Here is a 23,053-nt window from a genome sequence, read left to right on the forward strand (position 1 = left end):
CCTAACCCCTAATCCTAACCCAGTCCTAACCCTTGATCCTAACGCAGTCCTAAACCCTAATCCTAACCCAGCACTAATCTAACCCCTAATTTAACCCAGCCCTAACCCATAAATCTAACCCTAACAGCACAGAATAGGCAGCACAGCTATTGTTTTATGTGAAGACTGGGATGTGACACAGTGGGGGAGTGTGTGTGTGTGTATGTGTGTGTGTGGTTGGTGTGGGGGGGGGGGGGGGGGTTGTCAGGAAGTAAATGATTAACCTGTGCATGTGTAAAAAGTGACTTTTATTTTCACACAATTGCAAGTTGCTGCACAGACGTGCAGGCTGCAAGGGTGGAGAAGTAATAAAGCCTGTCAGCTGCTATTCCGCAGATAAAAATAATAAATCTACAATTTTACAGCACGAGGGGAGGGGGTCCACTTGTATTTATTTTACTGGGAAAGTCTGTGATGGATTTGGTGTCAGGCAAGCCAGTGTGTTGTCAGGACGCTGGCAGATAGTCGTCTGCCGCTGCGTATGGCGAGCAGCGATGCCGCAGTGAAGCTACTCGTGCACACAATGAGGTCAGCACGTGACCCCCCCCAATTCCCCCCCACCCATCCGCCAGCGATACAAACACATCCCTCTGCAGCGCTAAGTCTGAATGTTTAACATGATGCTGCCCTCACACACGGTGTGTTGCTAAAAATACCTCCACATGCAAACAACTTAGTGATGCTGACCTGAAAGAAACGCTGACATGGCAACAAATGCCACATCCACACTGATACACTTTCCTAACTCATTCAACCCCGGACCTTTATAAAAACCTCTCTCGGTACTGGACATTTGGGATGATTTTGACAGATTTTTCAGGGCACTCAGAATATTGTGTTCTTGGGCTGTATAGACATCGTACATATGCCACAACATAAACAACACCAACAATGGTTGTTTTACATGAAAATAACCACTGCAAGCTAATTGTATCAAATGCTTTGTGATCGTGGGGATGGGGGGGGGGGGGGGGGGGGGGGGGGTCCACGAAGCACACAAAACCCTATCAGCCACCTGAAAGTTTGAAAAGCGCAAACGTTTTGCCAGAGACCGTCACAGCAGCTGCTCGGAGCATGTGTCCGAATACGGTGCACCTTGCTGGGCCACAGCAGGTGGCTCTTCCCCCTCTATACTCTGGCTCTCCTGGTAGTAGTCATGTGGTGGTAGTGATGTCATGGTATTTCATTAGGATTCATCAACAGGTACACTTGGTCACATCCTCATTTCTTCCATCCTTCTTACACCCAGGTGTACACAAACTACACTTACAGCTACATTCAAAGAAAGTAAATGTAAAAAAGTTATTTGTGTTTTCGCTCAAAAACCATCTTGCTTCAACACCACACCTTTGGAGAACCTTTGGTAACCTTAAATGTTCATCATGCAAATAAATGCATTTACAACCAGACATTTACTGCATGTAAACTAATAAGGGTGTTTGTGTTCATATTTTTGGCTTTCTGGAAGGGACTAATTGGCTAGACATGATTTTTCATGGGGAAAATGGATTTGGTTAGCATCCGTTTCGGTTGGTCGGACCTTCTGGAAAGAATGAATGACACTGACCAAGGTTCCAGCAAAGGAACTTGGCTCGGCGTCCACCAGTGTATTCCTTCCAGCTGGCCATGTTTGTTACTGTGTCGCCTTCAGAAGTCACCGACGCTTCTGGTTGGCTACATTGCTTACTTTTTGCAAGGGATGACATAGACAGAAAATTACTCTTTTTTTCAGCTGCTTAGACTTTGATTTACAACACATCAACCTGCTCTCTCTTTCTTGTTGATTCATCCGAGGCGCCTGACAGCCTCACATAAATATTCATGCTAAATGGAAGGTAGACGTTAGAGTGGGGAATAATCTGACATTACTGGCAGAGAGTATTCAACAATTACATTTGAATAATCCCTTCTGGACTCGCTCGTACATCAAGTCATCTCCCATGCTGTGTTGGATAACGCTCAGCACACACACCACTAGCTCGGCCGCCTCGGTTGTCTCTTCCAGCGCACCATGGAAGGTCAGCGTTATTGACGCTTCTTGCTGTTCCACCTCGGTCCTGTGGGTGTCGGTAGCATTGCCGACGGTCAAAACAAAATCGGAAGAAGACGTGTGCCGTCTCTGTGGGCTGTTGACGCTAACAACGAAGCACCGTGGTTCCTTGACAGACATCCTTCATAACCTGGTCTAGGCAGGGATAGTGACGCACAAGACATGGCGCTGCAAGGTCATGTCAGCAGGAATTCATCCCTTAGACTCACATTCGGTTCAAAGCGACCAATCGTACATCATTTCCCTTGCAGACACACCAACAAGAAACTACTTCAAACACAAGTCAGACGCTTCTCAATCCAGTTGGAAATTGTCTTCCTTGGTGAGTACGCACACTTCTTGTTGGAAACTAGATGGAACGGAGACTAAGCAAGTTGGTTTAGGGTTTCCTGGCTGTGGGAAGGAGCTACAGGCTGAAGCTTGAAGGCCAAACGGACAATCAGGTGGATTACAACAAGCTTGCTCTGTCATGAAAAGCTAACACCTGTAATCTCCTTGTTTGTCACAGCTCTTACGTCCAGTCGACGTCTGCAAAAGCAAAACAAATGAGCGCAAACACGGCGTACAAAGAGCTCACTCACACTGGTCTGATTTCAAACAGAACCTCTTCCAAGCCTTCCCATTCTGCAGGCTTTCTCGAGTCTTCTGATTGTCACTGAAACGCTTGCCAAGGCTTTCCTTCTTGATGTTATTGTGAATATGGAGGACGAGGGCTACGTGGAAGAAAGCAACCCTCCACAATGGCCGCCTTCTGTGAAAGCATCAGGCAAATGACCAAGACGTTTGTGACTTTGATAGAGTACAACAACCTCTCCATCCACCAATCAGCCCATAAGTGCCTGCTTTCAGTGCCCCAAGAACCCACTTTACTCCAAAAGTAACACCACTCGCCGTCCTCGCCGCCGCGCTTAACCAGCCCCCCACCCCGCTGCGATTGTTGTTTCCTTTCTGATATATGCTTGCGCTGCTCCGTGTGATTGCAGATGCGTGTTGCACGCCGCAGGGTTCATACCAAACTCAATGTGTAGATTCTCTGCGTGGAGTCTCGGAAGGGGAAACGCATGATGAATACTGAAGCAGCTTTGATGACAGGAAGGCTGTTTGCATTCAGCACAGGGACGGAAGCTTATAATCCATACACGCCATCTGACTAGAACATCTTTTCACACTCGGCAAGCGTCACTGTGATCCATATGCCGACACCTGATGAGCGTACGTTTACGTTTATCACCAAGCACAACCACACATTGATGCTGGACCTTTAAAGGGAGCACCCCCTGCTTTTCAATGGGGGTATGTCAGGGACCATTTCATTGTTTCAACACTAATATCCAATCAATTCCATCCACTTCCGAGAATCAGAGTTAATTTACCGATGCTGACTCGGACAAAGCTCCTGTGCAAAGCGCCGATGACGTTACAAGATCATGCTTCGTGCATCCAGTAAACATGTAGCCGACAATCCTCAGCCATGTTTTCTATGCAAAGCCCCGCACCCTTAATTAGGACTTTAGCTGTTAGTTAAGATGTGGGCACAATGGCGTTACCTGTTCAGGTTCCTGGGCATCCAGCTGGTACAGACGGTATGATAACCGGACTGAGGGCTTCCTTGCTTCCAAAATGCTCAGCGAATCATATGAGGCAACATTTGGAACACGTTGGGATTTCACAGCATCAGCATCACAATCAGACAAGACTGTTTCACGGTGAACAGCCAAAATGAAATGAGGCAGGACAGCAGCAAAGCCAGGCGCTCCTCCTGGGGACCACGTTAGACCACCAAGCAGTGCAGCCAAGCAGCCGTCCTGTGTCCAAACACCAATCACAACTTTGGCACCGCAAAGGTACATCTTGCTTCATGTCTGCCTGTAAACATGTGAAGCCAAGGACAATATATCAATATCGATATCAATATCGATATAACCGGCCCAGCTTGGCCAGCTGGATGAAACTTTCTAATAATAATAATATCATACAAATGAATTCATCTCTACAATCTCATAATCTACTGCAGCAGGATAAGCTGCCAGAGGAGGACAAAGCGCATCAAATACGTCCACATGTGACCTTCACACGCTGCCCGGATCCACGCTGTGATTAAAGTACACACCCGAGTTAGCTTCAGCTAGCCGTGTGTGCTGCATTGATGCGTCACTCAGCACCGGCCAATCCGTCTCTGAAGAGGAACCCTATTCCGTTTTCTTTATGGCTTCTGACAGAGTTGGCACGATGGGTGGAAACTTCCAGTTTCTTGCTCAAAGCAGAGGGAAAATATTCCATTCCCAAGCCTAGTTTTGTAGCTGCTCTTGCATATGAAAGCATTTTTGCTGGAATGTTTGGAAGTATAGAATGAGATATGATTTGCAGTAGCATCAATATGACTTTGGAAAGTTTAGTTTTTGCTTGACTGTCAACAGATTTCATTTAGTGACATTTAGCTGGGGCGTTTGAACAGAAGCCTCAGGCAGCAGGCCATGTTCCACCTTTCCAGGTGGTATTTACGTTTGTAGGAATCTCATTCACTGCTAAAATAAGATTACATGGTGGAAAGACAACACCTTCTCTCAGACTTTGTCTACATAAATAGCAATCCTTTCATTACATTTTTTCCATAATTGTTTCCCGTGTTCACTAGCAAAAGTACAAAAGGCAATAAGTGAGTTTGCTTGACGAGTAAAAAATTGAATTTCCATCTTGCCAGTTCAGTCAGTTAAGTCTGCTGCTGGATGTTTTAGTCTCTGAGTCCGTTGTTTCCAGGGAATAAGCAAAGTGTCTTAAATCAAGATCGCAGCATCTTAGTCAAATTCTCCATCAACACAGACAAGACAAACTGCTAACAAGGTATTGACCTACAGATGGCGACCCAGAAAAGAGCGCAACCGATACTGACCTTTCAAAAATGAGTAAACATGAAGCGTTTCCTCACAAACGCCTTCTTGGCCTCTCCACGTGCTTTAGCTCGAGCCATTAACAAGGAAACCACGGCCTTGAAGGCCAGCAGAAGGTTGGAGGTTTCAGCCAACACGAGCCAGACGTGATGCTACAGGTGACCTTGGTGGAACGCTTCATCACACAATCATCGTTAAGGTTGTTAAAGACCTGGTTTGACTTTAGGATTATTTTCCATGATTGATTATAGTGGTCATTATTGATAACCCACAAGGAGCAATCGCATTATATTCATTCAATGACTTGGCTATGTGTGCTTGTGTGTGATCCAAGGTGACACAGTACTAGAGTAGATGTTGTAGTAGTACTTCATGCAGTCCAAAGTTGAAGTGTAAAGGCCGGTATGAAGTGTGAACCATCCTTTAACGTCTTTGAACCATGTATGAAAACGGTATTATTGACAGTATAAGCTATGGTACGACACATATTAAAGTGCCCTGTTCGTTTTCCAGGTGTTTTTCCGCACTGTCCCATCCCAGTACACAGGTGTGTACCCCCCTCCCATGCTCGTGGTCGGCCGGCACCCTGCCCCCAATCCCTGACCTCCATTTGCCTGTTGGTCACTGTGGAGCAAATCCGAAAAGCCTCCCAGCATCTCCATGGCGACCGGCTTCAGTCGAGCAGATGGCCTCAGTGTGCCGCGCGGCAATTAAAGCGAGGGGGGAGAAGAAAGTGGGTCAGGATCAGGAGGGAGCAGTGGGAATGGGGGGTGTAAGCGGGAAGCCGCCGCCGCCGCCGCCGCCTCCTCCTTGGGCGTGCGTTTGGATGCACTCAGCCCCCCTTCATGCCTCAGCACTCTCCTTCCAGGTCTCCCTTACCCAAACAGATACATGAAAATGGGGGTTATGGAGCCTGACCCCCCCACACTAATACCCACCTTTGAAAAACATTTCATCAGAGAGCATGGAGGAACTTCAGGCGGGATTATGCCGGCAAATCCCACCATCCAATCGATAAAAGAAGCATTTCAATCCCGTGTAACAACAAACACATTTCCTCTCTTCCCTCTCTTTCCCTTATGGAAGCGCAGTGCATGCTGGGAGCTCTGGTTCACCCTCATCTGGCACCTTGGTAGAAGAGGGGCATCGCTCATTACACTCACTACAAAAATCATAATTCCAGCAGAGCACAGAGCCGCTAATTTAATTGCCACTTTTGACTTTTTGTCATTAAGTCTTAATTAAGCCAAAGAAGAAGCGCGTGAAGATAGCTTGGAGGGAAAAAAAAACATAATGAAAAAACTGGCTGAGCTGGTAATTATACACTCAGTTCCAACATGTCCAAACAGAGCGAGGCCGACTGCAACCACCCTTGGAAGGTGGCCATGCTCAGGAACCCCCTGCAGGAGGGGCCTTCATGGGAACCTCCACAAGTGCTTTCCTCGTCCTCTTGTTTTTTCATATTTTTGGGAAGGAAGCTAAAGCTCTTAAATCCATTTGTAAGCTGGCAGCCTGCAGGTTAGGAATGTCTCACTGGATTCCAACATGGACGCTCCCTTGGATCATCCAAAGTCAGCAGCGGGTGCTCTCATCACCGCTTGTTGCAGCACAACTCACCGACATGGGGTGGGAGAAGCTGCGTCCCCGCCCCCCTACAGCGAGCTTCTATCTTGCCTTGACGTGACATTTGGCTTCCTCACGTCTCAGCTGACAATCGCTGCAGAAAGACAAAATGTCCCCCGCATGATGCGGCAACTCACGTTGTTGTGGTTCCTCGCTGTGGCGAGACGTACGTATGCATCTACCTGTGTGTAGCAGCTACCACGCCTCTTCCTGCCGAAGGACGACATGTTGGGGAAGGAACCTAAAACCTGCAGTGTGCATTCCACACCAGTAGTTGGCAGTCAAGTCCAACCAAATATCTGGAAATATGATGTCATATGGTTGGCCATGTCATGTTGCAACGCCTAATTTTGCATGCAAGGATCCATGATGTTCCTCATCTTCAAGCAATGCAAGAAACTACTTTCTTCAGGGGTTAGGATTCGGGATTATTGATAGGATTAAGGGTTATTGTTATAATTAGGGTTAGGATTAGGGGTTATTGTTTGAATTAGGGTTAGAATTAGAGATTATTAGGGTTAGCGTTGGGTTCGGCTTCTCTCACACAGAAATCCAACAAACCCGATGTGGAAAACACTCGGACGACAGCAACAATACCTGGTACCATGGTATCTTTCCTAGCACTTCCACTAAATGATTGCCATATTCCAAACACGGCTAGCCTGCAAGCAAACCTCTATGGTCCTCACTGCTTGAGGGCAGGCTACGTTACACATTAGATAAATAATCTCCCTAGACGCTTTGATGAGCTCAGTGCAAAGAGGAAAGTCAGCCTGCGGAATTAGCTGATGTGGATTCTACCAGCGCTGAGCTTCTTAATATGTTTACGTAAACACAATGGAGAACTAATTCACTTTTTGTGCCCGTCAGACAGTAAAAGGAAAAGAATAAGTGGAGGAGGAGTCCTCCAGAGAGGAGAGTAGGACATCCTCCCCAGCCTGTCAGCCGTGTCTTGACATAAATAATACATTTGGGCAGCTGCAGCAGGCTGGTGTGCGTGCACCGTCATGAAGAGCTTTAACTCGCCTGGTCTGTTTCATGTTGCGGAAAGAGTGCATCTTCTCATACATGCTGGATGCACTAAAGTCACATTTGTTATGAACCTACAGTATATCTTGTCAAGGGACAATCCAATTTGGATAAGAACTTTATAGCAGTCAGCTTGTATGGCAGCATCGCTGAAGTATCAACACGCTACTCCACATTGATGTGATCTGTCAGCACAAGTCAGGAGCAACATAATTATGTCTCGTATACGCTCGAGGATGGTGCTGGGGAACCGCACGAGTGCTGTGAGCAACGATGAACTACGGTTCATTATGGGAATACATTTTGCATGATTTATATAATAAAGTGAATACGGTTCATTGAGGGAAAGATACATTTCAACATGTGCTCAGAATCAGATGAGATGGGGGATTTTCACAGGATACTACATCTGCACTGCTATACAAGCTGTACTACTCTTAAGTATATCCAACTTTCCTGTCAATAATATGGTCCCTCCACAAGAGAGAAGAAAATACTTCCTGAGGTGCAAAATAATTTTGTCTCGCTTAAACACAAAATCCTCCAATAGGCAGCGAGGCTGGCACGGCAAAAGTAGTAATGAAGCAGAATAAAGGTAAGCAATGAAGGACAATAAAGATAAGTCATAAAGACGTAGAATAAGGGTAAGTAATAGAGGCATAGAATAAAGGTCAGACATAATGAAATAAGTAGAATAAAGCCAAGTTATAATTAAATAAGTAGAATAATGCCAAGTCATACAGAAATAATTACAATAAAGGTGAGTCATAAGGAGGTAGAATAAAGCTAGGTCATAAAGAGGTAGAATAAAGGTAAGTAATAAAGACGTAGAATAAGGGTAAATATAAAAGAGGCAGAATAAGGTAAGTAATAAAGACGCAGAATAAAGGTAAGTCATGAGAAGCAAAATAAAAACTGTAGAATAAAGGTAAGTCATAAGAAGGTAGAATAAAGTTAAGTCACAGGAAGGTAAGATAAAGGTAAGTCATAAGAAAGTAGAATAACGGTAAGTCACAGGAAGGTAGAATAAATGTAAGTCACAGGAAGGTAGAATAAATGTAAGTCATAAAGACGTAGAATAAAGGTAAGTCGTAAAGCCGTAGAATAAAGGTAAGTCGTAAAGCCGTAGAATAAAGGTAAGTCGTAAAGCCGTAGAATAAAGGTAAGTCATAAGAAGGTAGAAGAAAAGGTAAGTCATAAGCAGGTGGAATAAAGGTAAGCCATTAGCAGGTGGAATAAAGGTAAGCCATAAGCAGGTAGAATAAAGGTAAGTCACAGGAAGGTAGAATAAATGTAAGTCACAGGAAGGTAGAATAAAGGTAAGTCATAAAGACGTAGAATAAAGGTAAGTCATAAACATGTAGAATAAAGGTAAGTCATAAGGTAGAAGAAAAGTTAAGTCATAAGCAGGTGGAATAAAGGTAAGTCATAAGCAGGTGGAATAAAGGTAAGTCATAAGCAGGTGGAATAAAGGTAAGTCCTAAGCAGGTGGAATAAAGGTAAGTCATAAGCAGGTGGAATAAAGGTAAGTCATAAGCAGGTGGAATAAAGGTAAGTCCTAAGCAGGTGGAATAAAGGTAAGTCCTAAGCAGGTGGAATAAAGGTAAGTCCTAAGCAGGTGGAATAAAGGTAAGTCCTAAGCAGGTGGAATAAAGGTAAGTAGATGGTCTGGCAACTGAGTGAACGCAAACATGGCAGTGAAATGCAGCCATGCTTGAAAGTGAAATCAATATCAGACTACATTAACCCATTTGGCTCGGTCACGGCGACATGGAAGGATCGATGCCAAACGTCGGCCGTGGCTTTGTTGATCTTTATCTCCCTCGCTACGTCGTGCGTCGCAGCAGAGGCGACGGAAGGAAGGCGAGAGAATGTTTGGCACAATGGCAGACAAAGAGGACGTCCATTATTCTCCATAAATCAAAGTTTCACGCCGACGGTGATACGGCAGACGCTGACCCGCTATCAGTCATGTTTCGCTCGTCTGTCGAATACTAAGGAGGGGGAAATAAATAGGCTCCACCTCCACTACGCTGACGACGTGCTCGTCGTACATCTTCATTAAGAAAAGAAACACTTGATGCCCCCCCCAGAAGAACTAGGAAGAGAGGGGAGGATACAGAGAAAGATGTCAAAGTTTGGCAAGCGGATGCAGCCCTCCCCCCAACACGCAGATGATGGAAACTTCATCACTTCTTACTTCTCTGGAAGGTTTTTGAAAACAGACTTTCATCCAAACGTGCTGGCGACCGCCGCTCGTCACGGGACTGACACACTGACTCTGTGAAGGCGGGAAGGGATGGTTTGAGTCACCAGTTGGACGCAGCCACAGCCGCTATTCCTGAAATCTGAACTGGAACTCGGCGTGCTGGAAAAATACACTCAGCTTTCTGAGGCGCACTGTCAGCAACAATAACGTCTCCATTTCAACACCAATGTTTAAAAAGTACGCCGTTCAAACCCCCTTACACCCACAACAAGACAATTGATTTTAAAAGCCTGCAGTTTGGAGATAAAGGTTGTCGCTATGGCAACACAGCAGAAGAGGCTGAACGCCAATTAGCGTCATCAAAACGCTGCAAAAGTCCTCCAACATGCCAGGTTATTTACTTTCATGCAGGAAGATTAAGATCCATTTAGGCGCCATTACAAGCCTATCAAGCACCGCCGGAGCCCCCAATCTGACAAACACGGGATGGGCTCAGTCAGTCAGTCGGGAGGATTTCCACCGGTTAATCCCGCGACAAGAATCTGTCTGCGAAACAGAAGGCAAAATGTTGAAGGCAGATTAATGCCAAATCAGAAAAGCTCGGGGCGAGATTTCATCCCCTTTATTGATTTCCCTTTTCCTCGCTTTGCTGATTCGGCGATTCCAGCTGAAACTGAAGAATTTCAAGGATTTCAAGCAGAAAATTGCAGCTGCTGCCTGCCGATAGCCATGCTTTTTTTTTTTTACAGACTCATCCTGATCCAGCATGATGACGGAGTATGTGAAAGAACGGCGAGAAGCCTCCGTCCATAGAATATGATCTAACTGGGAGCTACTAAAATAATACAATGTACGTCACTTAACATAGCACAGCATACGTCAAGACAAAGACAAAGGACATACAAAGGTAAGAATCCGTGTTGGATGAATGTAAGACTGATTTCTATGGATGAGGCTGATGCAGATCAATAAAGCATCCCTCGTTTATAGAGCGGTTAAATGGTTCCAGACCCGACCGCTATAAGTGAATGTCCACCAAGCAGGAGTCGATATTAATACATAAAAACCTGTTTTTGAATGTCTTAATACAACCGTAAAATAAATAAAACCTCCAGAGTCACATAAACACGACACTATTATTCTTTGCTGACAACACATTGCTCATCTGTGATGCACAGACTACAGAATCACTGCAGGGACACAAGAGATGATCATAGCTTTTACCTTAAGCAAGCTAACAAGCTAGTTAGCCTTTATTTACTGTATTTGTAAACTCAAGAAAAGGTTTCAAACACAGCGGAATAAGAACAAAGAGGCCAAAATATTACCATTTCCACACACAATGTGAGGAGAACATATTTTCACGCTACCATCGTGGACGTGCCATGAAGTGCAGTGTGAAGGTAATCTTGTGTCATGGCTCAGTTAGGGAACATTACTGGCGCCAGTGACCAGAATACTACGTATACCTCTGTCTTTCAATACTTTCAATACACAAAATAGCTATCATTTTGTATTCATTGATTCATTTTGGAAAAATCTCAATATAGCGAGGGAGCGATGATTGAACCGTGATATTGTGAGGGATGCCTTTCCATAAATGGAAGCGACTGGACTCATCTTCTTGGTGGAAGATGTTTCACCTTTAATCCGAAAACATTCTTCATTTCTAAACATATGTAGCAGTAACCACTACTTGCTAGTAGCAAGTAGTTGGTAGTAGTTGGTATTAGTAGGTAGTAGTAGTCGGTTGTCGTTGGCACTACTTGGTAGTAGAAGGTAGTTGGTAGTAGTTGGTATTAGTAGGTAGGAGTAGTCGATAGTAGTTAGCACTACTTGGTAGTAGTAGGTGGTGGAAGGTATTTGGTAGTAGGTAGTTGGTAGTATTAGGTAGGAGTAGTCGGAAGTAGTTGGCACTACTTGGTGGTAGTAGGTAGTTGGTAGTATTAGGTAGGAGTAGTCGGTAGTAGTTAGCACTACTTGGTAGTAGTAGGTAGTAGAGGGTAGTTGGTATTAGTAGGTAGAAGTAGTCGGTAGTAGTTAGTACTAGTTGGTAGTAGTAGGTAGTAGAAGGTAGTAGTAGTTGGTATTAGTAGGTAGGAGTAGTCGGAAGTACTTGGCGCGACTTGGTAGTAGTAGGTAGTTGGTATTTGTAGGTAGGAGTACTTGGTAGTAGTAGGCACTACTTGCTAGTAGTAGGTAGTATGTAGTAGAAGGTAGCTGGTACTAGTTGGTAGTAGATGGTAGTTGGCAGTTGTAGGCAGTAGCCTGCAACATGTATGAGTTGGTAGTAGTTGGTATTAGTATGTAGGAGTTGTCGGTAGTAGTTGGCACTACTTGGTAGTAGTAGGTAGTAGAGGATAGTTGGTAGTAGTTGGTATTAGTAGGTAGTAGTAGGCACTACTTGGTACTATAGGTAGTTGGTAGTAGTTGATAGTAGATGGTAGTTGGCAGTTGTACGCAGCAAGCCTGCAACATGTATTGTTTTACTGAAACTATTAGACAAAATTGATTTTTTTTATAATTTCACATTATTTTAACAGAATAGCCGCGGTAACCTGGTGTTTATGCATTTATTGGTCTGTCACTTCACAGCTTCTATTTCTGAATATTGATAGTATTGACAATTTTCACTATATTTTTACTATATATTCACTATATTGACAGTTACTATGGTACACATAATGTCATTGGATGGTCATATCACTTTGGTACGAGGTACATTATATAAAAAAAACCTTAAACTGTATTATGGAAAGCAGGAAGTGAACAAATGTAACAGTTACTGATTGTAAAAGTACCAGATGGAGGGGTAGGATTTAATAAGCTTTGCTTCTTCCTACTCCTTTTGGACATGTGGAACTGGGAACTGATTATGGGATGCACTCAATTGTAATCTGATGCATGTTCAAATGAAATAAAACCATTACCATTACCATGAATAAAGAGGCGGAAATTAAAAATGTCTGTTGGTAGTAGTTACTAGTTGGTAGTAGTAGGTGGTAGTTGGTAGTAATTGGTAATAGGAGGTAAGAGTAGTCCGTAGTAGTTGAAAATCCTTTTGGATTGAAGGTGAAATATCGGGAAGCAATAAAGAGTCTAGTTGCGTCAACAACGACGTGGCTGACGGACACTCGAGGTTCAAGTACGTACATTGAAACTGGGAAAATGCCTGGTCTTTGCTTCCTGGTTCAGAGGTGATTGTTGCATGCGGTAATAAAGTGATTTATTGGTCATCATGACAGGATTGCATCTCCTAAATGGATGGCAGGCGTGTGGAGGTCATTCACTCCTGATTCTATTTGTGCTCAGAAGACTCAGGTTGTCTGCTTCAGCGTCATGTTTTATTCAGTGTGCACGGGGGCACGGGGGCTGGAAATGCAAGGCATTATCTTACGAGCAAAAGTCCCTCAACTGCGGCGAGGAACACAAAGAAAGCAATTCAAATGTTTTGCAATGAAAATATAGTTTGAGAGGCTGCAAATGACTGCAGGGCAACTCGTGGCGGACCAAACGGAATCTAAACTTTCCATTTCATGAAGTGTTCTGGGAGAGATTTGCTGGCGAGCTGACAGCACAACCAACGAGAACGCTCAAAGAGAACTTGCAGCCAGCGCCTCCATTAGTTCCTGCAGCAAACGCCACGCTTAATCTCCTGTCAGCTCGCCTCAAGAAACTCTCCCAGGACTCTCCACGCTTCCCTCCCATCCATCACCTCAGCGGCCAGCAGAGCAGACGCCCCAGAGGAGAAACAATCACAGCAATTAGTATTCACATTGAAAGCATCAAGACCTTACAATCCCCATGGTGGCTTCCTCGTATATCACCGCTAGCGTGCGCCAGGCCCGCAAACTTGCCAACAATCGGCAATTATACGACAACCATGGCTAGCCAGACCTCCGCCAAGGCCGGAACATAACCGCTGCTAAAATTACTGTTAAAAAATGTAGATCTGGATCAGAAGCGAATGGATTCTTGCCTGGCTTGCCTACCATCATCTTGCTCAATAACAAAAATATTAATAATAGGAAAGTAATAATAAGAAACTAGAATGGCACTCAATGGAGACCTACGCCAAGGTCAAACTGATGTGGAGGAGCACCAACACCTGAGTAGATAACGTTTTGACTTTGCATAGATTCTATCATTCTGTCAAACGATGAAAAACACCATATCAATTCTAAAATAGGTGCAGGATAATTATTGGGCTGATATGACGAAATTATGATATCATGCCGATAAGTCCCATAACATGAAAAATAGCTCAGTTAACCAATAATTTTAAAAATGCTATAATGAGGCACATATCGTGAATAAAAAGCTGTTTTTTCTCCTGCCTGTGACGTTAAAAGCGCCTGAGCTCACTTGTAAACATTCACTTTCCAAGGTAATTCTCAGCAAAGAGGGGAAAAAACACACTAAGTGGGACTAAATGTGCAAAAGGAAAAGTGCAAAAGGTTTACCAGAGACCTCCGTGGCGTCACACCGGCTGCTTGGAGCGTGTGCCCGGTTACAGTGCACCTTGCTGGGCCACAGCAGGTGACCCCTCCCCCTCTATACTCTGGTTCTCCTGGTAGTAGTCATGTCATGATATTTCATTAGGACTCATCCCCACATCCTCATTCCTTCCGGTCCTTCTTACCTCCAGGTGTACACCAACTACTTACATCTGCATCGGTACCATATCAGTCTTGAGAAGCAGTTATCAGTGTCGGTTCTGGATTTAGGGATTTAAAATGGGCCGTTTGTGCTAAGACGAATTTCCTCATTTGGATCATCACCAACCTACATATTTACACACCTATCCAAGCCAGGTCATCTTTCTACCTTTCATTACTGGGAGGAAAATGTCAAAATAAAGATGGCCAAATTCACTCCTTGGGTTTACGTCCCACCCCCTTGGCTTTGTGCACTTTGGATCACAATCAAAGCAACAACAGGGAAAGAAAACAAAAAGCCCCCAACAGGCAGAGTCATAAATGTGCAATGTCAGCATTGTAATTAAAGACATATGTACAGCCACCATCAAACATCCCCTACAAGGACTCTCATTGCCCCCTATTGGCCTCCGACCCCCTGGATTCTTTACCCGACCGCCCCAAGCTACGACCTTCCACGCCTAAAGGCACACTTTGGCCTCGCCACAGCCCGCCATGCACCCGCTCCACTTGCACCTGTAAAGAATGTGGCTGTCAATCAGGCAATTGACTTACTGTCAATAAAAAACCACACATGCAGCGACTGAACAGTTAAAGGGCCAGCGACACAAAAACTCTTGTAGAAACCAAGCAGTGACTGACTTGCAGTTAAAACAAAGCGCTAAATAGCATCATAATAATAAAAAAATAATCCTAGACGTAATATTACTACAAAATATAAACAGAAAATGTGCCTGGCGTGCCAACGACAACCACCTGGTTGAGAATTGAAATAAAAGAAAAAGTGTGCAAACTGGTGCGCTCCGGCCAAAGACAGCAGGAGCTCAAATTACCATCCGCAAATCCACCATCATCTCTTTGGCGAGCAGTCACTCTATTTAAGATTTGGCCAGCAAACCTAAACAGCGTTCTTTCTTGGTTCTAACGGATGGCTAGCAACAAGGCAACCCGTTCCACGCATTAGTTCAGGCCCCGCCCATTTGTTTGTGCTTCCATAATAGGCTGCACCATGCTCTATATCAATTAGGCCTTCAAAAGAGGGAGGACATTTATGGTGACGCCCTTTAACCCTCGGAGGCCCCGTAGAGCAAATTCTTGTCTGTGCATGTTCCACAAGAAGAATCTCAGCTGCAGCGTCTTTGCATCAACATGCACTTTGCTCCAGTTGCATAAAACATCCTGGAACAGGAACTGTCCGCTCTTCACGCATGGCTCCATTTTAATGTTAGAAAACAAAAACTATAACATCTACAATTCAGGATAGGTGCAATAATCAATTAAGCCATTACTAAGGATGAATCACCTGGTGATTAATCTTCCACTTTGAATCAACTGAGGCGGAAAAACAGTTAATTACTTGGCTGCAACCAGCAGAGGCACTGTTGGCAGTGTGCTGCCTTACGTTAGTCAAAAGTACCACTAACCTAAGTCCATATCACCACTAACCTAAGTCAATATTACCAACAACCTAAGCCAATATTAGCACTAACCCAAGTCTGTATCACCACCAACCTAAGTCAATATCACCACCAACCTAAATCAATATCACCACCAACCTAAGTCAATATAAGCAATAACTTATTTCAATGTCACCACCAACCTAAGTCAATATAACCAATAACTTATTTCAATGTCACCACCAACCTAAGTCAAATCACCACCAACCTAAGTCAATATCACCACTCACTTACGTCAATATTACCAAGGTAAATCAATATCACCACTAACCTAAGTCAATGTCACCACCAACCTAAGTCAATACCACCACCAACCTAAGTCAATACCACCACCAACCTAAGTCAATATCACCACTCACCTACGTCAATATTACCAAGCAAAGTCAATATCACCACTAACCTAAGTAAATATCACCACTAACCTAAGTCAATGTCACCACCAACCTAAGTCAATGTCACCACCAACCTAAGTCAATATCACCACTCACCTACGTCAATATTACCAAGCTAAGTAAATGTCACCACTAACCTAAGTCAATGTCACCACTAACCTAAGTCAATATCACCACTAACCTAAGTCAATATCACCACTAACCTAAGTCAATATCACCACTAACCTAAGTCAATATCACCACTAACCTAAGTCAGCATTACCACTAACGGAAAATAAAGATTTGTCATCGGCTTTCCCAATGAATGGATCCAGGAAATGTGTTGAAATACTTCATGTTATTGATTGAAGTAATCCGATGGCGATACTGCAGTCAACTTTCAGGCATACGATCATGCCTGATCATTAACTATGGATCAATCTTAGTAAGTCGTGTACGTGGTAAATAAAGAATACATAGATTCATTTAGACTTTCGCTAATTGTCAGACTCCGGTTGGAATCTGATGATATCGAATACCATTTCTCCCGACAGCGCTGCCGTGCAAACATCACAAGACCGTCGCTCGGCATGCAAACGCCGCAAAAGTTCCCATCTCACTCAAAACAACAATCTTTTCCATGACGCCTCCAGTAGAAATTTGGGAGACATTTTGCACACCCTTGATTGCACAGCTTCAAACAGCGGATCCCGGAGGGAGCGGGCTAATCCCGATCTTCTCAGCAAGCAAAGGGATCATCTCAGTGGAAATCACACACACAGCTTCTGATCAAAGAACACAGCCCAGTGAACAACGTTCTCCCATCTCTTTCACCCTTCTGGACCCCGCAGACGTGGGACATGTTTCCCATGATGGATGACACCCCCCACCCCACCCACGGCACTCTTTTGTCAACACTTCCTCTCATCAACATCATCACAGAAATATGACCAACAATCACACGTTAACAGCAGTCAATTTGATGAATTATGTTCGCATTGTTATAGTGTAGTGTCCACGTCCCCACTGACACCCGCGGATGCATTAATGGACACTTCGAAAATGACAAATACATCTTGATTATACATGTAGATAAACAGAAAGACAAATACAAACCATTCAATCACTCACATAATCTTAATACTACAATACTAATACAATTTGATACATTGAAGTAAAGCCCAGAATACACATCTACACCCTAAACACGCCACTTCAACTTAAATGACGTGGTGTCCTTGAATGCAACTTTCTTGGCTAGCAATAACACAAACTAACACAAAGTGTGTATCAATAAATATCATAATCCAATTCCAAATAAAAGATCTTCACAGGATCTGGCCAAACTGGTTTCATCCCAGCCCGCCTAGAGCAGACTGGGAAGAAGTGCGCTCAATTTGCGTACTGCGCCATCGAGCGGCCACCGCTGTAATGTCACCCCCCCCCCCCCCCTTTTTTTTTTACAAGCAGTCAAATTCTGCAGCAAACGCTCTGAAGTGCAAATGTGATGTGTTTGTTTGTGTGCTAATTCCATGAAGGATCCGTCAAACACGCTGATGATGAGAATGGCGCAAACAACGAATGAAGCAAACAGAGTTTGGTTTGTTTTGTCTTTTTTACAGTTTTGTCTTACCTTGGACGTGCAGCGCCAGGAGGAGCACGTAAATCCCCGCACACAGCTGCGCCATGGCACCTCAACTCTGCGGCTCTTCTCTTACAAGCGCACACAAAGAGTGAGCATGCAAACTTGCGCAAATCCCACTTGAGCGGAGTGCAGATGTGGGCTGGTGGGCTGGTGGTGGTGGGGGTCCCTGGATTGCTACTAGTAATAGTACTACTACTACTGGTGCTACTACTGGTGGTACTACTAGTCTTCCTCCGTCCTTCACGTGCAAACTATGCGATCAATTTGACGCAATGATGCCTTTCTTTCTGCGCACCAGAGTTTGCGTCAAGTGAGTCTGCTCCATCCAACGATCAAGTCTCTCCAAACGTGGGGGATGCGAGCCGGGAAGTTTGCACGCACTCGAGGGGGGAAAACGTCCCCTTCCCGCGGTTTGTGTCCCTCAAGTGTCCGGCAAGAGCGATGTCTGCGCGCGGCCACGGCGGGAAAGCACCGAAGATCCTCAATGTTCTCCTGGAACGAGAAGCAGAAAGTGAGGGTTTCGATCCAGCTCGACGCCTCGCCGACTGACTGACTGACTGCCTGCCCGCCCCCCCCACCACAAGCTCCGGGAGAGCTTGGGATCTGGTGATGTCAGAAGGAGGGGCGGGGCCTCATGGTGGGATGGAAAGTTCAGGGAGCCTCCAAGGCCAAAAAAACAGCATTTACTTAGCATTTATTTAGCATTTATCATACTTTGCTCTACTTTTGTTTCGTTCATTTATTATATTAAAGAAAATGGTAATATTTATATTTCATAAAAACATGAGAAAACGATTTTCATATCATTATTTTTAATTGTCCCAGATGAACTTCAATAAACATGTGATAAAGTCTCATGAAAGGGGTAATAGTGGAATTATACAGAGAATGGCAATAGTAGTTATGTAGTTAGAAAATATATATGATGTATCCTGATTTTTGTTCATTTTTATAGATTTTCAATTGTTCCAGCAGCCAATCACATGACACTCAAAAGTTTTTTCTCCCATTTTTTAGGAGCTGAAGTCACAGACAAGCGTTGGTGACATATCTATATCCGTTTTCGTGAGTCCTACAGAGGGACGTCATACAACCCCTGGCAAAAATTATGTAATCACCAGTCTTGGAGGATGTTCATTCAGTTGTTTAATTTTGTAGGAAAAAGCAGACATGCCACAAAACTAAACTCATTTAATCAAGCAGTAGGGAAAAAAATATGGAATCACTCAATTCTGAGGAAAAAATTATGGAATCACCTTGTAAATTTCCATTTCCAAAATGAACACCGGCATCAAATTAAATCTGCCCATTAGTCTGCAGTTAAGAAAGAGTGCTCACACCTTGGAGAGCCGTTGTACCATGAGGACTGACATGAATCATGGCTCCAACACAAAATATGTCAATTGAAACAAAGGTGACGATTACCAAACCTCACCAATCATCACAGAATGTTGCAAAAGATGTTGGTTGTTCACAGTCAGCTGTGTCTAAAATCTGGACCGAGTACAAACAACATGGGAAGGTTGTAAAAGGCAAGCATACTGCTAGACCAAGGAAGACATCAAAATGTCAAGACAGAAAACTAAAAGGAATATGTCTTGAAAACAGAAAATGCACAGCAAAACAAATGTGACTGAACTGTAAGAAACCGCCTAAAAGAAAATGGGATTTACATACAGAAAAGCTAAACGAAAGCCATCATTAACACCTAAACAGAAAAAAACCAGATAACAATGGGCTAAGGAAAAGCAATGGTGGACTGTGGATGACTGGATGAAAGTCATATTCAGTGATGAATCGCAAATCTGCATTGGGCAAGGGGATGATGATGCTGGAACTTTTGTTTGGTGGCGTTCCAATGAGATTTATGAAGACGACTGCCTGAAGAAAACCTGCAAATTTCCACAGTCACTGGTGACATGGGGCTGCATGTCAGATAAAGGCACTGGGGAGATGGCTGTCATTACATCTTCAATTAATGCACAAGTCCCTGTTGACATGTTGGACACTTTTCTTATTCCATCATTGAAAGGATGTTTGGGGATGATGACATCATTTTTCAAGATGATAATGCATCTTGCCATCGAGCAAAAACTGAAAACTTTCCTTGAAGAAAGACATATAAGGTCGATGTCATGGCCTGCAAATAGTCCGGATCTCAATCCAATTGAAAATTTGTGGTGGAAACTGAAGAAAATGGTTCACGACAAGGCTCCAATCTGCAAATCAGTGAAAGTTGGGGCCAGATTGATGAAGAACACGGTTTGTCACTCGCCTCAGAGACTGCAAGCTGTTATAAACAAACATTAGTGGTGTGTTGGAGAGTTTTTTTGTTTGTTTTTCATGATTCCATAATTTTTCCTCAGAATTGAGTGATTCCATATTTTGTTTCTACTACTTTATTATTGTTTTTGACTATCACAACATTTTTCTTGATTTCTTTTAGTGTTTCTTAAAGCCAGAAAGTTGCAGTTTTGACTTTAGTTTTGTGGTATTTCTATAATCTGCTTTTTTTTCTACAAAATTAAACTGAATGAACATCCTCCAAGACTGGTGATTCCATCATTTTTGCCAGGGGTTGTATGAGAGATTCAAATGTGACTGAATACTTATCCTTCAGAGAAAGGTCACAGGCCATCAGGATCACATCGTCCACAAACAATGGCAGTGTTACCACTGGCCACCCAACCGGCACTCCAGACTTATTGCCATCCCTACGTGAGTCATGGTCTCACCTTGGCCACCCCAATGAAACATTTCTGGCTCCTCCGCAAATAGCAGAGACAAGACCCTAAGGCCCCAAACTGGACTGCCTCCACACCTTGAAACACCTGGAAATTCTCTCCATGAAAATGATGCACAGAATGGATGACAAAGGGCAACGTTCACCAGGAACAGGCTGGACTTACTGCTGGCAATGGCAAACAGGCCCCTGCTCCGGTTCTACAAGGACACCAATCCTACACTAACAGAGGACCCCCCACAAGGACACGGTCCAACGCCTTTTCCAAGTCCACAAATCACATGTAGACCAGCCGTACCCTCCAGTACTCTTGCAAGGGTATAGAGCTGGTCCGTGTTCCGATGCCGAGACGAAAACCACATTGCGCCTCCTGTAGTTGAGGTTGGACTAACGCCCGCACCCTTCTGTCCAGCACCCTTGAATAGACTTTCAGAGGGACGCTGAGGCCTTGGGTTCCCCTTCATCCACCTCACAGCTGATATTGCACAGCTGTGCCGTAGTGTGTCTACAATAAAAGGCCACCGTGAGTAAAAAAGAGGAAGAGTTTACGGATGTTGTAAGATTTGGTGCAGCGGACTGGAAATCTGACTCTGTTGTCACATGCTAACAGGCTATCTTGCCGTCACACATCAGGGACGCGTTACAGTCTCTCTATAGCAGAGATAGCACATAAAATATGGACTCAACTGTTGAGATGAGCTTGGTAGCTCATTAGAGAGGATGTCCCACTCCCGTTACGGAAGGCTGGAAGAGGATGCGGACATTACACACCAGGGATATGTGAGGCGTGGTGAACTAAACAATAAAAGCAGCATCGTGTGGTCAGGAACAGGTGGACCACACCAAGACCACATGCTGAGAGATAGAAACAGCATTGCCAGAGTCCAACGTGAAGCAGAGGAGATGAACGAGTCAGCGAGGCCTGATTTTCCAAGTCCATCCAGAAGACACCACTGGAGCTTTTCTTCCTAGATGTGATGCTGACATTTGAATAAGCAGACTTTGGTAGAAATGCAGGAGGAGCGTCGGCTGTGGGTATGTGAAGAGATGTGCTGACATCACCTCAAAGGCCTTTCAGGGCCCACCGCACTGGGAAGCTCTGACAAGCAATTTCAGTCTGACGTTCCTGACAGAAAGTGTCAAACTAGTTCCCCAACTCTGCCGTTTAAGTCAAACGAGGTGTTTGACTCACGGTTCATTTCCCCTCTTGCACAACGTGTTCCGTATGTTAGCTTGATCCCAGACTGTGGATTATCTTCATTAGGTTCTTCAGTGCTTACAAAAGCAGCACGTTAGCTTTGTGTAAAGGTACAGTGAATCCCAGTTAGCATACGCCCCAGTTAGCATGTTTTTCGGTTAGCGTCCAAAATTCCGTGTTATGTTATGTATCTGTATTTTTATGACATCTATGAAATCATAATAACTATAAAAGCAATCTTCACTCGCTAAATGTACTGCAGAAAAGGTCAGTAAGGATAATTCATAATGCCGCCTACAGAGAACATACTAACTCCTTATTTCTAAAATCACAAATACTTCAACTTGCTGATATAGTTCATCTTCAAACAGCTAAAATAATGCATAAGGCTAAAAATAACAATTACCTAAAAATGTCATTTAATACTTATCTAAAAGAGAGGAGAAATATGATCTCAGGGAAGAACTACATTTGAAACACTTGTATGCTAGGACTATGTTAAAAAGCCATAGCATTTCAGTATGTGGAATCAAACTATGGAGATGATTGAGTAAGGACCTCAAACAATGCACAACGATGAGCCAATTCAAGAAACAATACAAGCAGTTGATGTTTGCTAAATACAAGGATGAAGAGTCTTGAACCAGTCATGATGTGCTATACATATCACTATATTGACACTTACTATGGTACACATTATGTCATTGGATGCTCATATCACCTCCTACTTCGGTACAAGGTACATTATTTTAAAAAAAAAACCTTAAACTGTATTATGGAAAGCAGGAAGTGAACAAATGTAACGGTTACTGATTGTAAAAGTACCAGATGGAGGGGTAGGATTTAATAAGCTTTGCTTCTTCCTACTCCTTTTGGACATGTGGAACTGTGAACTGATTATGGGATGCACTCAATTGTAATCTGATGCATGTTCAAATGAAATAAAACCATTACCATTACCATTACCATATCAACCATCTATGACGTCATCAGCGGTTGAGTGAAAATTATGAGTGCAAAACACATATTTAGAGTTTTCCATGCATAGATCAACTTCCATGCACAGAAATGATGAAGCTTAGGTTGACCTGAAATGACTGTCCCCAAGATCTACCACCAACTTCCTGCTTTCATTCACGTCAA

General features: G+C 43.8%; 1 protein-coding gene across 6 annotated transcripts in view; it reads right to left on the minus strand.

The window, feature by feature from the left end:
• Positions 1–23,053, minus strand: part of nectin1b (nectin cell adhesion molecule 1b) — a 187,158-nt gene that overhangs the window by 99,171 nt on the left and 64,934 nt on the right. For 4 of the 6 annotated variants that reach the window (XM_058080331.1, XM_058080334.1, XM_058080333.1 and 1 more), the window contains exon 1: positions 17,958–18,544. In XM_058080331.1, the coding sequence (XP_057936314.1) occupies positions 17,958–18,012 (55 nt within the window). In that variant the 5' untranslated portion in view covers positions 18,013–18,544. Of the gene's footprint in view, positions 1–17,957; positions 18,545–23,053 lie in introns of those variants that run through there. The other 2 variants (XM_058080329.1, XM_058080335.1) reach the window with 2 other exon arrangements.

Source organism: Doryrhamphus excisus, chromosome 8, assembly GCF_030265055.1.
Source record: "Doryrhamphus excisus isolate RoL2022-K1 chromosome 8, RoL_Dexc_1.0, whole genome shotgun sequence".
Taxonomy (NCBI): Eukaryota; Metazoa; Chordata; class Actinopteri; order Syngnathiformes; family Syngnathidae; genus Doryrhamphus; species Doryrhamphus excisus.